The 18,409-nt window shown below is 36.3% G+C and overlaps 2 protein-coding genes across 3 annotated transcripts; both read right to left on the reverse strand.

The window, feature by feature from the left end:
- Positions 1-8,154: 8,154 nt before the first annotated feature.
- On the reverse strand, positions 8,155-15,013 carry LOC145230669 (uncharacterized). 2 transcript variants are annotated; one of them, XM_080096162.1, is made up of 13 exons: positions 14,881-15,013; positions 14,409-14,634; positions 13,708-13,834; positions 13,076-13,184; positions 12,802-12,896; positions 11,800-11,862; positions 10,589-10,712; positions 10,100-10,183; positions 9,945-10,007; positions 9,606-9,738; positions 9,234-9,307; positions 8,888-9,040; positions 8,155-8,827 (listed from the first exon to the last, which is right to left on the reverse strand). In XM_080096162.1, the coding sequence occupies exons 1-13, from the start codon at positions 14,929-14,931 to the stop codon at positions 8,816-8,818; spliced, it is 1,314 nt and encodes a 437-aa protein (XP_079952288.1). In that variant the 5' UTR covers positions 14,932-15,013; the 3' UTR covers positions 8,155-8,815. The 2 variants fall into 2 exon arrangements, with proteins under 2 accessions (XP_079952288.1, XP_079952289.1); XM_080096163.1 differs by lacking the exon at positions 11,800-11,862 and having other exon boundaries at positions 14,881-15,012.
- Positions 15,014-15,312: 299 nt separating this feature from the next.
- On the reverse strand, positions 15,313-18,094 carry LOC145230670 (uncharacterized). Its single transcript, XM_080096164.1, has 4 exons — positions 16,706-18,094; positions 16,253-16,464; positions 15,776-15,975; positions 15,313-15,695 (listed from the first exon to the last, which is right to left on the reverse strand). Exons 1-4 carry the CDS (start codon positions 17,129-17,131, stop codon positions 15,454-15,456), a joined length of 1,080 nt encoding a protein of 359 aa, XP_079952290.1. The 5' UTR covers positions 17,132-18,094; the 3' UTR covers positions 15,313-15,453.
- Positions 18,095-18,409: the final 315 nt, after the last annotated feature.

The following is an 18,409-nucleotide window of genomic DNA, read 5'->3' on the forward strand; positions in this document are numbered from 1 at the left end:
TGACTTTCATATTGGATGGTGAGGTTGCCCCTGGTAACATTAGGTTGTGGTTCCAAAATATGCTACTTCTTCTTTGGAGGGTCGAAAGTCTTTGCTGAACCAAAAATATCACCGCAGCATATTGACTTTCACACTCATATGACAAAGCAGGATAAAGCTGCAACCGATTCCCAAAAATCCATCCCAGAAACGACTTCCTAAACAATCCCATCCCCACATTCTGTAACCATCCTTAAATCCTCATAAGAATAGTTCATGTTTTGTCTTAAAGTTATGCTGAGTATGTCATATTCCGTAACAAAGTGTTAAATATTTCTAGGTGTTTTGTGCTGCGCCTTCAAAGACGTGGGGGAGGAGTCATTACTCGTCTGCTTTTATCCTATTTAGAGCTACTGTACGTACAAAAAAATCTTGCTTTACTTTTTGGTGTAACTACTAGACAGCATTTAACCATAAACGTGTTCTACATTTTTTATTAGACAAAGCAATCTTCACATGAAAAGATATATTTATTTTATAGTCTATGCAAATCCATCAAATTACCTTGTAAATTAGGGGGTTCATGTTCCGTTTTAACTCACTAATTTTCATCTTAAACAAGAGTCTTTTGGGGACTGGAACATTTCCCTTGGCATGCTATCCTTAATTAAGTGCCTGAATTAGGGTTACTTTATTGCTTTGGTTTGATATGTGGTTATGGGGCTAGTGGCAGCACCATGTATGCTCTGCACTAGTTTTTACCAACCCTGTTTTTCACGTGTTTGCAGTGCTATATGGGATAACAATAACCCCAGGAGTCAGGACAATCATAAATCATACAACTTCTGGGTCCTTTGTATATAGTTACAGTCCCAAAATTTGATCACTGTAACGAATGGACAATGCTGAGATGTTTGTGCAATTTATTTTAGTACCCAACCTGGTTACTAATGTCACCCCATTAAATAACATGGTCGGTTCGTGAGCTCGTAAACTAAACAAAAGTTATGTAATTTGCCTGTTCACTGGGTTGTTTAGGGGTGCTGGTGACAGATACTACACTGCTATGCTCTTTCACGTGATTCTGAAAGAAGACGTGCCTTAAAAGCACAAAGCACATAAACATGTTTCATCAAGCCTAGATTGTTCTAGGATGCCTAAATACACCAGATTAACGTACCAGATAAAGAAATTTGGAAGAGGGTGCTGGATATAAAACTAAAACACCTTGTTTCTTTGTTGATAAACAATTTTATCTAGTGGCTGAGTGGTGTGGGAAAAAGTTGGACTGAAATAAATTTTGCTATCTCCATATAACAAATGGGAGTGCGTTTCGTTTTCTCGGTAGGACAGGGTTTTAAATTACACAAAGCAACATATATCATGTGATCTGCTCAGCAATAGGTGGGAATTGGATAGCTTGTGTTACACCGTTAGGGGGATATTTGCTTGATGTTCCAAACTATAGATTTCATTTTGAAGTAATATTATTTTGACGCAAATGCGATTTTAAATGTTTCTAGTTGTCTGCTCATGCGTCTCCAAAGAAGATGGTAAACAGCTTTTTGGATGACGAAGCTACACCAAAACTGCTATTGTAACTTTTATTGTATCTTGCTATTGCTATTGTATATACAGCAGTAAGAGCCTTGCCCATGTTAAATTACATCTGCTGCTCGTGGTGTTTCGTTGCTGTTATAACATGACATTTTAATGCTGTTAATTTGGCTCGCTGGCTTGGATTATACGTACTGTTACTTGAATAAAATTCTCTGAAATGATTGTACTCTGAAATGGTTGTACCGGTAGTATACTAAAAAGAGAATTTTGCAAACATCCATGGGTTAATTAAATATGTTGTGTATATTGGACGGTGGTATTTGCTTTGCTATTTCTATCAATTACATCTGTTGGTTTATTTGTGGAACAAATATTACCAAAAGTAATTCATAAACAGCTTTTCTGTGGGTGGGGCAATGTGACTCAGCAGAGGGGGGATTAACGCCAACAAGCGGATTTAAAAACAATATGAGTTGACCAGGTGAGAGGACAAACTAATTGGTAAAATTGTGCACTACATAAACCTTGATCGGGATTCATCCCCGGGAGCATCCTGGGTTCGAACCCCGTAAAAAATAAAAAAATAATAAATCAAGCGATAGGGGGCAAGAACTTGGTCCAGCGCGCCAAGCCCATATACAGACTTTTAAAAAATCGAACGGGATTCGTCCCCGGTAGTGTCCCGGGTTCTAATCCTGTGCAAAAAAATATACAAAAAATAAAACCGAGCGGTAGGACAAGCAATGACCGAATGTTGTTTTTTTGCATATAAATCAGGGGTGTGCAACCTGCGGCCCGCGGGCCAAATGCGGCCCGTCGATTGAAGGTTGTGCGGACCGCGGGGAGATTCTGGAAATTTTTAATATGATGGCAAACGAGTCCAATTATTCTATTATTTTGAGCAGATTAATGGTGCTATTTTTCTGCGACCTGACAACATGCGGCTAGAATCAAATGCGAATTTTAAATTTTACGGAACAAGGTAAAATCACCTTGTGTTATATCAGCGGTTCCCAAACTGGGGTCCGCGGTCCTTTAGGGGTCCGTGAGGCAATTTTGAGGGGACCGCGAGGCGATTGAAGTAATTCTATAATCTTATTTGGAGTCAGTTGGTGCCACTAAATAAGTTTAAATCAAAGTAGAATTGAGATTCGACTGTCTCCATTGCTAAACAATGGCCTTTATTGAATGACAACTATAATCACTGGGCAACAAAAAAATATTTTTTTACTGGTGTCTGTAATGTTTCAACTGATTTTGACTAATTCTAGTGCCCTGATTTCAAAAATGCAAACGATTTATCTGTATCACGTCTAGTTTTCCTGTTATGGTACATCCACGTTTGAAAAACAATCTATATTTGTACACTATAGTGAAACTTGTTTTGAGTATTTTATTTGGAATTGACGTTATTGCAAGAACACAATTTCGAATTTAATTTTAAATGTAACAGGTGGACACTCCTAACAAACCAAATTCAACACAACAAAATGTTTCAAAGTTGTAAGTTATCAGGTATAGGTAACTTTCGGAACTGAGTGGCAGCAATATCGTCCCGTTTAATTGACCAACAACAGTTAGCCAGGACCACATTATTCCCTCTTCCCTGACATGTTTCGTTTTACTGATATCCTGTTGGAACCTTTCAGCTTAATTCTCATCATTTATATCCCCTACGTTTTAAGGGAAGTGTAGCTTTATACTCATTTTCGTACCGAATTTTTCAGACCGCTTAATAACTTAGTTATGCATACTCTTTCTAATAATTTCAATCCCTTTCTACTGTTTTTGTCCATTACTGCAATATTCCAGTCAACATTAGGTATGTGGAGCCCATTGCTTGTCCTAAACCCCTAAAGCCACATCGAAGTGTGGAAGATATGCACATTTGATACAGATCTTTTTTTTCTTTTTAGTTGTGTTGTATGGGTATTCACCAGTAATGTAGCATAAAACATCTTGGTAATTCATGCAACACCTTATAGATGACCTAGCCACTATTAATTTTAGTTTTACCATCTTGCTTTACTAGTCTAAAATTCACCCCATAAAACACGTATAGTTTAACGTTACCGCTAGCCTGCACCAACCATTTTTAGACAGAGCATAAGCATAGAATGCATATTCATGCTATGAAACTGACTGCACTGTAGGAAATTGATGTGTATAATGTAACAAAACTTTAACAAACACATAAAAGCATGATTTTAAAGTCATTGAATCAATATTTCATAAATTTTGATTTTGTAAATAACTTAAAAAAGTTGATCTGATTGAAGAAAACCGTAACGATTTTTGAAATCAGCACCGCAAAATTAGTCAACATCAGTTTTAACACCAAAGACACCAAAAATTGTGTTGGCCAGTGAATAAATGCAATTGTTCGCGTACAATCGTAATGATTTTGTCCTGTTTGTGATGTCACATGCTTTCTTTGGATGATTATTATGGTAGAGCTACTAACACGATACGTTTCTCCTCATCCAAAAGTGCTTAATTTTCGATAGGTGGCGTAAAGAGCACTTTTTTCATTTAAAACGGTATATCTCAAAAAATTAGGGCTATTAGGGTTGGGGTAAGGTATTAGCACTTAAAATTCAATAAAACTAACCCAAAAAAATTAGTTACTAGTGTAAAAGTTTTATGTAAATATTTCCCAACCCAACCCATTTATAGCCGCTAAATAAATAATTCAGCTCTTTACGCCACCTATCGAAAATTAAGCACTTTTGGATCAGGAGAAACGTATCGTGTTAGTAGCTCTACCGATTATTATGCGCAATTTTGCACAACTGGCTAAAATCCTGCAATCAACTTTTATTTTTATGAAATACACATTTAGGGTTAAGGACCGCGAGCCCTCGAAATAATGGCAAGGGGACCGTTTAGAAAAAAATATTAAAAAGTTTGGGAACCACTGTGTTATATAAAGGTGCGGCCCGCGTTCTAATCACTGTAATTGCATTTGGTCCCACAGTGACAATTGTTAACATCCCTGAATTAAACGAATGAACGTAACGGTCTACCTCAATAAACCTGTAGTGGAACTGAATTCAAACAACTAAATCAAGTCAAAAGTTGTTACGTAGCTTATAATTGTGTCTAATGATTGTTCAATGACATGTGAAAAATAGACCTGGTTTTGCCACCAGGCAAAGTAAACAAGTGCCTCAGTAGGTTATGTCTATTTATCCCGAAGATAAAACGTTTACATTGAGAAGAAACGGAAACGGGTTCGCCTTTAAATGGGCGAAATCAATATTTCTGTTTCGAAAATAAAAGGTTGATCAAAGAGTGGTTTATAATCTCTTTGGGTTGATCGTCTTTTATTTTTTCTGAGTAAGTCATAGTCTGAAATAATACTATTTCTATGTTTTATTTTGGAATAGAGATTTTGCACGTTGTGTTGTCGCTTGTCGTACGTTTATTGGACTGCTATCAGTGTTTGTTAGAGAGTGTTATCGGATCTGATTGTTTGAGTAGGATAAAGGTCGTAATAAGTATAACACTTCTATAATTCGATGAATAATAAAAGATTTTAAATAAAAGGAAGTTGCAGACACCCATCTAGTGGAACACTTTGTTTCATGTCTGAACTGAGTTTTTAAGTAGTAACGTTTCCGCTTGCAATAATGCATGGATCTCAAGTCCAAAGTATACCAAATGATATTAAACTACTTTATTTATAAAGTGTGCAAGGCTCGTGCTTCCCAAAATATAACACCGAAGAAACTTTTGAAGATTTGCAAATGCAAAATAAAGAGCTTTGTATTCGATAATAAACCAACCAAGCTCTTTCATAATGTTAGTAAAAGCATCTTGACCTTGTGTATTGCAGACGTTCCCATCTGAACCACCATTGTTCAGTAGTTTTTGTAATGTGTCAATCAACAAATAAAAAAGGTTTGCAAAAAACATATAATGCTAGAGGGCACTCCTCAGTTCAAAATTAGTTTTACGGTTTATATTGCCAAGGCAGTGCTCTTCGACCTTTCTAGTGGCATGGAACCCTCAAGATGTTTCGTCAAACTTTGCGGAACCCTCATAAAACTAGAAGAGTGGCTTTCTGATATACTTCCATTTTATATATTCTATACGATATTTACCAATTTACTATACACATCATTTGATCTACACATATGATTGTTTTTGTAAACAAAAACTAATGGGTCCCCACACGCATGTTTGTGCGGATTTACGGTAAACAAATGTTGCGGTGATTTTTACATTCTCAAGGACAAATTTTTAGAAAGCATTAACCCAACAATAAAAAAAAATGTTCGTATTCTTTTTGCACTATTATTGTCATGTAATTACAAAAACATTAATAAAACGTAACAAAGACTTAAATCTAATCTCTTGCTTTAACCCAGATATAGTCCTCCAAGGTCGGGCAATTTTTTTTAGAAAGCTGTAACAGTTGTGTTACAGACACTTTAAATTAAAAAGCAATTTGCTACAAGTGTATACATAACAAATTGTTTTTCATTTAACTTTGTTTCGCAAAATGAGTACCATTGACCTGTAGTAACCTCTCAGGGTGCACACGCCAAACGACTGTTTGACCTTTTGACACCGTTTTCAATAGCACGCCGTCATTCGTGTTCAACAATACTGTTAAGCCTAATTTATACATGCCTTGAGTATTGACTCCTAAATTGATTGTTAAAAAAACGCTACGTTATAAAGAAAGTTCTGAGCTGTGTTTGTAATACCGACTAGTTGACCTTAAGTAACCCGTGATCATGCGGCGGCCAACCTGACAGCGAGCATTTAAAAAAACATTTATTTGGCAAAAAAGTCAAGTTAATTTTTTCATCTTTTATTAACAAAGTTTTTCTTGACATATACAAAACCGAAGCACGGTTATTAGGCTTAAATCACGTCATAGGTGTAAAACCTTCGCCAAAACTAAAAATGTGAGTGATAACTTAATAAAACGACATAGCATTGCTGTGCAAAACAGCTGATTTCTAATCACTGAAACGATGTCTCGTAAAACGTCTGTCCGACGTCAAGCTGAGCCCTCCCGCTATCGTAAACCAGTGAGTTACTCTCTTGGTACTTCTGCCTACAGTGTCTTTCTTGACCAAACGAGCGTTAGACACATTTACGTTTCGGGGGCCTGTGGGTGAATCTCTGGGTCATACGGGGTCAAAATTCACATGGACCATCTTTAGACCAATATCTGTAATGTGTGTAAAATTGAAAAAGTTTGAACCATTCTTTCTTGACCAAAACGTGGGAACAATAGCCGCGCTAAAAATTTCACGTTTTGGGGTGCTGTGGGTGAACCGAGGGATCAAACGAGGTCAACATTCACATGGACCATCTTTAGACCAATACCTATTATGTGTGTCAATTTGAAAAAGTTTGAACCATTCTTTCTTGACCAAAACGTGGGAACAAATCCGCGCAAAAAATTTCACGTTTTGGGGGGCTGTGGGTGAACCGAGGGATCAAACGGGGTCAAAATTCACATGGACCATCTTTAGACCAATATCTACAATGTGTGTAAATTTGAAAAAGATTGAACCATTCTTTCTTGACCAAAACGTGGGAACAATAGCCGCGCTAAAAATTTCACGTTTTGGGGTGCTGTGGGTGAACCGAGGGATCAAACGAGGTCAACATTCACATGGACCATCTTTAGACCAATACCTATTATGTGTGTCAATTTGAAAAAGTTTGAACCATTCTTTCTTGACCAAAACGTGGGAACAAATCCGCGCAAAAAATTTCACGTTTTGGGGGGCTGTGGGTGAACCGAGGGATCAAACGGGGTCAAAATTCACATGGACCATCTTTAGACCAATATCTACAATGTGTGTAAATTTGAAAAAGATTGAACCATTCTTTGTTGACTAAAACGTGGGAACAAATCTGCGTTAGAAAGAAAAAAAAAATATAGACAAAAACAATATGTGTCCCCTTCAGGGAAGGGGACCCATAATTATTTTAACCCATGTAATAGGATACACCAAAGAAAAAAACATGCATTTTTACTTAACACACTCCAAGCACAAAATAAAAGTTGAAACGCATTGCCATGTTACTTGTAACCGTCGTTTTAACATTTATCTCGCATTTTTGCCAGTGTATTAAGTCACAATTGATCAATGGTGCAACCAAGGTTAACTACTAGATTGTACGGGCGAGCATTGTAGTTCGCAACAATGATATTGTTATGATTCATATTTGTACAACAAACCGCTGCGAAAACCCCTGAGCAAACCTTAATGATCACGGAGCCCCTGTACGGTTAGTACGGAACCCCGTTTAAAGAGCCCTGTGCCAAGGTATGCTGAAAAATTGGCTCTCATAAAACTCACTGGGCCATGACGTTTTTTGTGGCATGTATATATAGTTCTAAAGGGGTTTCTGTAATGAGTTGTGAAACCATCGGGTGAGAAACATTACATTGAATAACTCATGCGTTCGGGCACAATCAAGAAAAAAGAATTGCTTGCAACCATAAAAAAGTACACTACTCAGACCAGCATCTCAATCCAAAAAATCCTGGGATTAAGCAGTAAAAAAACAGATCCCAGAATTTTTAACTTTGGTTCTGAAATTCAAATCTACTACAGTCTGTAGGAAATATTTTTTGTGAAGTTACTTTGTATAAAAGTCATGTATTGGGAAATCGATTTAAAATGTACAAAACGCAGCGCTAAACTAACAAACAAGAATCAGTGATGAAAATTCATTTTAATTTTGACTGCATCAGACATACTTGATTTTTGAAAACTTCCAGGGAGTTTTGTATGAAGGATTGCACTTTCTTTCATTGTCTTTTGTTATTTTGATCCATAATCTTTGGGGTGAGTGAATGAAATTACAAACAAACCCATAAGTTTTGATTTTATGCAGTACAGCGCTACAAAAATACTTACCAATTCATGTACACCTATACATATCTGGACCAAAAGCATTGGGGGGGGGGGGGGGGGGGGCAGTTAGAAAAATAAAACTTTTTAAAACCATACAAACTATGGCGCGCACGTAAAATCCTGGCAAATTGCAAGCACACATTTATCTGGATGCGACAAGTTTTGTGCAGCCAACCGTGTTGGTGCCTAGTTAACATTGCCTGTTTAAATCATTTTTAGGCTTTTACGGTTGCCTGTGCAAATCTTCTTGCTTTTACATTAAAGCAGTCCCGAAGGATTTTCAATAAAACCATGACGCAACATGTAAAGCATAAAAAACACAGTTTTCCTTTGTCACATTGCAGGAAAAACCCATCGCCTTATGAAGAGTGTTTTGGGACATCTCAGGATATAATCTGCACAGAAAATAGGGCATTTTAGTTTACGTGGCAAATTTTTAAAGTAAAATGATCTACCTTTTTAACTGTTTCCTTAATAAACGGTTTTCGACTGGACAGATCAAAATCAGGATACAACTCGTAAACTTTTATGCAAACTGCTTTCATTGTAATTTCCTCCAAATTTGCTCCTTTTAGAATTTTCTCCACAGACTTCCTTATTTGGGCATTCTTTGGGAAGTAAAAAAGCAATTCTTAGAAATCTTCTTGGGTTTGGTTAAAAAAATGCAAACAATAAATCCTACTTTAAACCACAGTAAACTAGCCTAGGGTTATTGATTACGATTAATTGATTAAACAATAAAAATGCCTAATCTATCTGTTGTTTTGGCATCAATAATACCACAAAGTTACAAAACCATACAGTGGGTGCAGATTTCTTTAGTAGAGGTTCATCATCTGAGTCATCAGAAGATACGCTATCTTTCTTTGCATTTTCTAGTGTAAAAATGACATTTTTAATCATTGGTGCACTCTTATAGTGCTTCCACATAAGTTAACTACTAAACAAATATTACCTACTGTAAACACATTTCTCGTGTTTTCAAGGGACAGTGTATAAAACAAGGCTTTGTTAAGAGACAATTATATAGATAAGGTTAACATTTGAGGCCCCAGCTGGATTGAGAAATACAGGTTGTGTAGGTTCTAACCTATGTATTTTTTCCAACACAAATTTTAGCATTAGTATTCGTGTTTACAGGTTTTTTAAGGTCATTCATGCCAAACTTCTTACCAATCTTAATCTTTGCAATTTTCTTTGGAGATCCAGAGGACTTTCGATTCTGTGGTGTTTTCTTCTTTGTAGAACTTGCAGGGCTCTTTTGAGTTTTTGCAGCCTTGGCAGGTTTTGGGCTTGTCATTTTTTCCTAAAACAGGCAATCTTGAAATGGCAAATCAAAACTAAACTAAATCAATCCTAAATACCAAAATGTGGCACATCATATCACTAAAAATTGTTTAAAATATCATAATCACAAATCAAAGCTTGGAACATTTATTTTAACCAGAGCCGTCCAAAGAGCTACACATTGATACAAAAAATTGTATTAGCTGTGATACTTAAACAACTTACTTCTACTTCCGAGTCAGAATCTGAACTTAAATCATCAGAGGAAAGGGTAGTGTTTGTGTCATTCTAGAAGCAAAATAAAAAAATAATATATTCCTGGACTACAAACAACATTTTTTTAAACTATAATACATGTCATACAAATTTAGGTAATTTACCGGAGTTGCATCTTTTGATTTTCTCGGTTTTCTTGGAGTTTTTGTCTTCTTTTTCTCACCACGCTTTCGTTTCTTTGGAAGAGACTAGCACACAAATGTATTTGTCAAATTTGGTAATGTGGGTGACTGTCTGAAATTTTATGCTGTTTGTACACACAACACAATTATAGCCATATAACTTGTAAATGTATTTTAAACTAAAAGACATGGTTTGGAGTGAATTCTTGAATTGTGCTAAAATTTCCATGAACAAAAATCGTGCGCAAATCTCATTTCCTGGTTCAAGGTTTGGTGAAGTGTACATTGCATTATTTGCTACCTAAGAACAATCTCTCACAACGTTTATTTAGGCATTACTGAATAAAAAGGTCTTCTAGTCTTGGTTCTCCAAGAATGTACAATAGTAAAAGCATTGCTGAAACAACTAGATTGTATTTTGGGGTAAAACAAATAGCCAGGATCACTGCAAAGTCCAATAGTGCATGATACCTTTCCAGAGGGTTTCGGACACAGACACCATTCCAATAGATTGTCAATCAAATCATCTTTTTTGCCTTTTTTGTTTTCAACATCGCACACAGTCATTGCCCATTTCAAGTTGTCCAAAGTAAATCTAAAACAAAACTAGAATATAGTGATGGGACGATACCAGGTTTTGAAGCGAGTACCGACACCGAGTACCACATGTATATACCTTCGATACCGAGTACCGAGTACGATTACCGAGTACTTAAGTACAGTGTTGTACTTAGTTGTATATCACCTGCTAATTTATCTGCCATGGCCGGCGTACAGGCGTGCACACACACATGCAGAAAAAAGTAATCTCCATAAGATAGCAAAAAAATACGTAACCTGGCGGAACTTTTTCCCAAATTTGTACTGTCCGAAGCATATATTGGCACAAAGTTTCCAGTGTTCTTATAGTGTAAATCGGCCTTCGTTACTCGCACGTTGGTATCGAAAACTGAGACAAAATATTTCGATACCGAGTACGAGTATCGATACCACTGAAATCGTTCGATACCGACTACCGAGTACCGGGTACCTGTCCCATCACTACTAGAATAGTGGTTTTCCTATATGTTGCCAGTTTATATATACTACATCATATTTAACGATGTACCACATATACCATTTACTATATTTATAATGGATATATATTTGGCACCTACATTTCATTGGGTCCCGATTTTCTTCCTGGCACTTTATAACACAATTGTTTCTGAAAGCATAATCTAATAGGTCCCCACACATATGCATATGCGATTTGGTAACAGTAAAAATAGGGCACAATCTCTGTTAGATATTTACCAATTACTATACACATCATTTGATCTACACATATGATTGTTTTTGCAAGCAAAAACGAATGGGTCCCCACACGCGTGTTTGTGCGGATTTATGGTAAACAAACATCCTGGTTATATTAAGATTCTTAAGGAAAGACTTAACAAACTTTAGCCTTAACCCAACTTTAAAGGTTTTGTTCTTTTTGCATCATAATTGTCATATAATTACAAAAAAACAGTAAATAAGAACAGGAAAAATACTTTCAATTTAATCTCATGCTTTGACCTTGATATTGTCAGTCAAGGTCAGTTTTTAAACACAATTTTCCAAAACTGAAAATATGCTTGATAACTTAATAAAACGACATAGCATAGCTGCGCAATAACAGCTGATTTCTAATCACCAACTCGAATGTCCAGTAAAACGTCTGTCCGGAGGTCATGCTGAGCACTCCCGCTGCATCCCCCCGCCTTAATCGTAAAAAAGCAAGTTCTGAGCACTCCCGCTGCATTCACCCGCCCTAATCGTAAACAAGTGAATTACTACCTTGAGAGTTGAGACTTCTATCTGACTGACAGTGTATACATATTATGGGCTGTAAAAGTAATTATTTGGCTGATTAAGGCAAATACTAAACGAACCTACTGCAAACAATTGTTTAACATTTCAGCACATTAGGGCTTGTATTTCTGGCCTAAAACTTATTATTTTAGGGTTTAAGGGGTAAAAATGGGTGAATTCAATAAAAAGTTACAAAATTCTTTAGAATAGCTTACATTGCACCAACCAACAAAGCATGAAACCCTTAGATTATGTACTTGGGTCAGTACATCCGTTTTTAATTTTTTTCGTTTTGGGGTCTGTGGGTGAACCGCTGGGTTGTTTGGGGTCAAACTTCAGGAGGATCAAATTCGGAACAATAACTAACATCTGAGCAAATTTGAATAAACTTAAAGCACTCTTTCTTGACCAAATGCATTTAACAAACCAGCATTGGACAGAAATGAATATTTTGGGGTTTAAGGGGTAAAAATGGGTAAATCTTTTTTTAAGGTACAAAATTCTTTAAAATACTTTATATTGCACCAAACAACACAGCATATAACTTCTATATGAAGTACTTTAGCAAGTATAGCCCTTTTAAAAAATTCACGTTTTGGGGGGCAGAGGGTGAACCGAGGGGTTTAAACGGGGTCAAAATTCACATGGACCATCTTTAGACCAATACCTATAATGTGTGTAAATTTGAAAAAGTTTGAACCATTCTTTCTTGACCAAAACGTGGGAACAAATTCGCGTTAGAAAGAAAAAATATATGGAAAAGGGGGGGACCCATAATAAAAAAGGTAACTTTACATATTCTGGTTTGCAACAAAATTGTAAAATGAGATTAATTTTTGTACATTTACCTTCCAATATAGTCCTCTTTCTTTTCATATTCTGGGGAATCTTTCTCAAATGTAAAACCAGAAAAGTTTCTGATATTTTTCTTGCAATGATGGGTCTAAAAATATTGACAACTGTAGTAACAAAAACATAAGCCACAGATTTACATTTTTCTCTGTATCTCAATTTTTGGCAGGAAAAAATGTCATAGTCAGACACCATAAAACAACAATCAAATAATGTATGACAAAAATAAAATTACAAACCACATTGATCTACAACATTAGTTTTACTTACATCACCAAAAACTCCAAAGAAAAGCTTGTGAATAATCCTCAAGTCCTCCCCTTTGTTTCGATTCAGATTAAATTCCACCCTTGGGTGGTCACCCAGTTTAATTCCCTTTCTATGTACAAAAAACAAAAAATCATGGAGTGTATTATGACCAAAAAAAGACTGTTAATAGACAAATATTAGGGCTTTTTGTCGATAGTAATCCACAACTCTTTAAAGAGTTCAAAATTTCCGAAAGCACTTGTTTAAATAATCTTAATGTTTAAATATTTTTTCTTTTTTTTGAAATAAATGATGACATTATGTTATGTAAACTAGTTTAAATTAAAACTGTAGCAGAACAAACAATGCCAGGACAGAAGCGTGTTTACATTTTTATAACGGATCCAAACTTACCCAGGTGAATGCCTGCATAAAAAATGACACAATCAGCCTCACTGTGTGCAGTGACATTTTAACCTGTATTTCTTGTGTTATATATACTTTTTATGTAAATATACTAGATCCATTTATGTACCATTATTACCATGTACCATTTTTGTGTCACCTGTGGGTTGTACCCTTCTAGATGGTGACTTTAAGCTCAGCAGAAAGCTCTTACACAAACAATACCAAATAGCTAAAGTATCACATACCCTTCCTTTATTTCAATTTTCTTTTTTTCTGCTGATGGAGCAGGACTATCGTCATAAGTAAACCTTGCCACTTTTTTCCTTTCTCTTTTGTCTTTTAAAATTTCAACTGGTTGCTCAAGTAATCCAGCTGCAACAAACACAGTTTGGCACTTAATTTTGTGGTAACTTTGTTGTAAAAATTCTGAAAACAAAATCAGAAGTATCAGTTTTTGATAAAAAAGGGTCTACTTTAAATTATATTGCCCCACTGAAATTAGTACTTTGTTCAGCAGCATATATATACAGTATGAATTGTGTAGCAAAATTGCGATAAGGTTTTTAAACTGGATTTATATTTTAGAAAGCAGCAAATGTTGAATTTGTTTTTAAAATTTACATTTCAGCTTGCAAATAGGCCAGTCTGCAGAACATGGAAGTTCCTGTGCATGTGTGTACACTGTACAACCCTTAAGTTTGCATGCAAGACCAATTTCAGCATGGACAAAGCAAGTAAAAGAGGTCAAAACAGGCCAATTAAATGTACGGTTAATTGGCCTGTTTTGACCTCTTTTACTTGCTTTGTCCCTGCTGGTAGAAAAATGCACGTGCAAACCCCAAAAATTGGCGTGCACAAAATTTTGTTTTTCAAAAAAAATTGCGTATGCATCTGCCACATTCTGCAGACTGGCAAATAATGACTTTCAATGCAATTTTTGACTTACGCGGTAATTCTTCTTCACTTTCATCAGCACCATCTTCGTCATTAAGTACTGTCTCTTTTCCCTCTTCAACATTTTTCTTTTCGTCACCGTTACTATTTTCTTTGTTTTCAGTCACTTTCATGGTTCCATTGTCTTTTTCAGCAGAACTATTTTTGTTTTCATTTACCTGTTGTTTGGAAGCCACTTCTTCCCGTTCTTCTGTTTCCATTTTTTCTTGAATTGCCACCTTAATTTTTAAATTTGCTTATAAGTCATGTGTATTTTAGCATAATATTTTGTGTTTTTTTAGATAATATTGCTTGCCTGAGTTCTCATATTCGTTAATTTATTGTCAAACGCACAAAAAAGACAGATAAAATGCATACTGTTCAAATTCCAAAACTTATTATACCGTTCGTCCTTACAAAAATATTAGCATCCAATTTGGAATTTTGCTATCATAATAAGCTGTTTTATATTGTACACTACTTACTGTCTCCTTCTTTTCGTCAGATTTATCTCCATTTGCACTTTCCGACATCATTTCTCTTATCACAAGTTATTGTTATTTAACACAACTTACAATTACAAAATACGAATCTAAGATTACAACAAGTTGGTAAACAAATTAGCTGGGCACGTTCAATATTATTATTGTCACAACGACCAGTCGAGACGCGAGCGCACAAAACACAACTTCGACTTTCGTACGAGTGAATTTTGGCTTGGTGTTTTCCCGCCTTAAATTGGTGGCGCTAGTGGCAAAGTTTTTTCGATGATCGGGACCATGTACTTATTGTTTTACGAAAAAGGGAAACCCATCTACGAAATATATTTCATAGTTGTGCAGAAATGCCAAATTTTAAATCTTTAAATTTTTTAATCTGCAAACAGCCCAATCAGTACAAAAATCCCACCAACCGAACACGCTTTGTATTGTATTCGCTAAAAACACTTGGCGTAGCAGAAAAGATCAATGTGAAATTAAGCCATAGGTAAAAGCAACTTTCACTAAATATGAAAACGCAAAATTGCACGCCCTCAAAGACAGCATCATTAAACCGTTTTACCAACCGGATACCAATGTTTGCTTTTTCTTGGCCACAGCCGGTCGCAAAACATTTTTCTTTGTATTTTCCCGTTGATTGAAAAAGTATTCCCTGATAGCTGCAGGACCTTGGCGGCAAATTATCAGTGGAGGGTTTACAAGCGGGTTGTGATCTATGTTCGACGAACATGGGTTGACACCCCAGTCTAAGCGAAAAAGTTCACCAAAGTCTTCTGGCAATTCTGTAAGTTTGTTTTCACCTAGAAGGAAAATGTAAAAAGAACATGGAAAATGTAAAAATACAAGAATCATAACCAAAACGTGTATTTAAAAATTTTACCGAGCCAAAGGCAGGTCACAGACGTGAGACGCGATACTTCGTTGGGCAGTCGGTCAATTTCGTTCATAAAGAGCAGCATAGTATGTAGCGACCCAGATAAATTGCAGATCTCTGGAGGGACGTGAACTATTGCATTGTCGCTCATGTCGAGAAACCCGAGGCTGTTCAGATGGCAGACGCATTGCGGTATTTCTGTGAACCTACACAAATGTTCACAAGTAAAAAAACACTCCAGCATCATCAATGGTTTACGTAAACTTATGTTAGATTTGTTGAACTTTTTACTCTAACAAGCAAATATTTTTTTCCTCGGCTTACTGTACATGCTAAAACCAAACAAGTTATCTAAGGAAAACAATGCAACTTTGATGTACGTTTTAATAACTTATATGCTATAGTGTTAATGATGACAATATTTGCAAATAAGATTTGTCGAAGGTTGCACATGAAATACAAATTTACATTTTATCTTTTCACCTGTTATTGGCGAGATGGAGGCTGGCGAGCTTTTCCAGTTTAGAAAAGTTTTCTGGTAGTTCTGTCAAACTGTTGTTACTAAGTGCGAGCGCCTCCAAGTAGATGAGATTCGACACTTCATCCGGTATTTCGCTCAGCTCGTTTGTGTCAACGACAAGGGTTCGCAGGTTGCGTAGATTACCGATTTCTTTCGGCAAAAAAGGCAGCTTGTACTGATCAAAACATAGGTTAATACTTTGGTAATTAACATCAGAGAAAAATACACAAAATATATATGTCCAGTTACTCATCTGTAGGCTATATAATTACTTTACAAGATAATTAATATTTTGTTCAAAACTACATGTAAACTTATTCTTGTTGTATATACATTTGGTGTAGGCAATTTTGAGAATATATTTCTACATATTTTAAGGGCATAACATGCTGTTAAACTCAGTTTTATAAACTTACGTCTAGGCAGGATCTGCGTTCTGGACTTAACATCAGCGACTCGATGTTAGTTTGCTGAAACAGGGCTTTGGGTAAAGAGCAAAGCTCCAAACCACGAAGTTTTAGAGTTCGTTTTCCGTCTGCGTTTTTCAATCGATCCAGTGGCATCTCGTCGTCTTCAAATGAAACTTTTCTGGGTCGTTTCTCGCTTTTATAAACAGGAATCCTACTCCCTTCGCGGTCAAGCCTTCGGTATTCAATAATCGCTTCTTTAGGCTTATTTTCCACGTTTACATCTTCGTGTTGTAGTTTACTAGAAAGCACTGGAATCCGACTGTGTTGGAAATGGACACGTCTCTTGTTGTGGCTTAAATCAAATAACTTTAGTCCGCGATGTTGACTCTGTGGCGCGGCTAACTCGTATTGCGTATAGTGAGCCTTCGTCATTTTGCTTGTCGGCCGTGTTTTTGCCAATTAATCCGAGTAAAACGTTGTTTGCGCACGAAGCAACTGGCACACCTCTTTGTAGCACTCGTTTCAAAATGTTAATAATAAATCTATGTTTGCTAAGGCACTTTACTTTAGTTTAATACAGAGCTATTTCGGATTAGTCAGGGTGACTGCAAAGCATGTAGGCCTACCGTTACTTTTTTTAATGCCAACACAAAAATTAAATAAATGCTTACTATAAACACGCTTGTCATTACGTTTTTGTTTAAGAATAAATTTTAGAAAACTTTTTTCTGAAGCATATAACGTTATACACTGTGTTATAGCAACCAGTCATGTGTACATACACCAACAGCACAAAATTTAACCGAAGTCTGCCGTAAGATACATGAAAGTCTGCCTAATGCAAACACTCGTGCTTCGTGAGTTATCCAACCCAAGCCCACGCGAGTTATTGAAAAACCAAAACCTTATTGTACTAAGCAGGTGATGAAAGAGTTTGAATAAAAACACCCGTTAGGTCTGCAGGGCCTGCGTCAACAATCGGTTTAAGAACTAGCTGGTTTTCTTGTATTGTTTGGTCACGGGCTCTTATTGCTGTGCCAACATCGTCCATCGAAAACGTCCTAGTTTAACTGAACTTGCGGTAGGAAAAAAAAACATTGACCCGATCATTGATGGTGTCATAATCCCCTTTATATAGCGGCCAGCAATAACACCAACCGTGGGTCTTTTGTTGTTATTACCAGTGTGAATAGACTGTTACTAAAAAGTCAAGCGCAACATGTTCAAGTTCCTTCAGGATTTGAAAGATGTCGAAATTTAGGCTTGACGCCCTTTCACAAAATTTCAGCTGGATAGTTAGAAAGAAACATTAAGATCCAAACTGCCAAGTTATGCAACACTACAGTGATATGACGTCACTTGTTTTTATATGATACTGATACAAACACATTTCTGCACTAGATACAAGTTAAGTTGACATGTAGAATATAATATCACAATGAATAACTAATACAATAAGTTCACATTCGCCTTAATGTAGAACTTTGTGCTGAGGTCCTTTAAAACTATTATAAATGCTAGAAACTGTATACCTGAGCTGTCATATACCACAAGGTTGTACCGCCAAACTAGGGGCCACACTTCAATCGGTCCTCAACAACGTAGTGACTTCAATAGAAGGACGGGCATACGAAGGTGTTGATCCCGCCCACAACATCACTGTCTGTAAGCTTATCCCCAAACATCTACACACGCCGCTGTCGTTTATTT

This window comes from Phallusia mammillata, chromosome 5, assembly GCF_965637545.1.
Source record: "Phallusia mammillata chromosome 5, kaPhaMamm4.hap1.1, whole genome shotgun sequence".
Classification (NCBI taxonomy): domain Eukaryota; kingdom Metazoa; phylum Chordata; class Ascidiacea; order Phlebobranchia; family Ascidiidae; genus Phallusia; species Phallusia mammillata.

Coding starts and splice junctions, on each gene's coding strand:
- LOC145230670 (XM_080096164.1), bottom strand. CDS start 17,131: ATGACGAAGGCTCACTATACGCAATACGAGTTAGCCGCGCCACAGAGT. Junction 15,976..16,252: donor CTCCATCTCGCCAATAACAG/GTGAAAAGATAA, acceptor ACATTTGTGTAG/GTTCACAGAAATACCGCAAT. Junction 15,696..15,775: donor TGTGACCTGCCTTTGGCTCG/GTAAAATTTTTA, acceptor TTTTCCTTCTAG/GTGAAAACAAACTTACAGAA.
- LOC145230669 (XM_080096162.1), bottom strand. CDS start 14,931: ATGATGTCGGAAAGTGCAAATGGAGATAAATCTGACGAAAAGAAGGAG. Junction 10,713..11,799: donor ACGTTTTACTGGACATTCGA/GTTGGTGATTAG, acceptor GTTTTGTTTTAG/ATTTACTTTGGACAACTTGA. Junction 10,008..10,099: donor AATCAAAAGATGCAACTCCG/GTAAATTACCTA, acceptor TTTTGCTTCTAG/AATGACACAAACACTACCCT.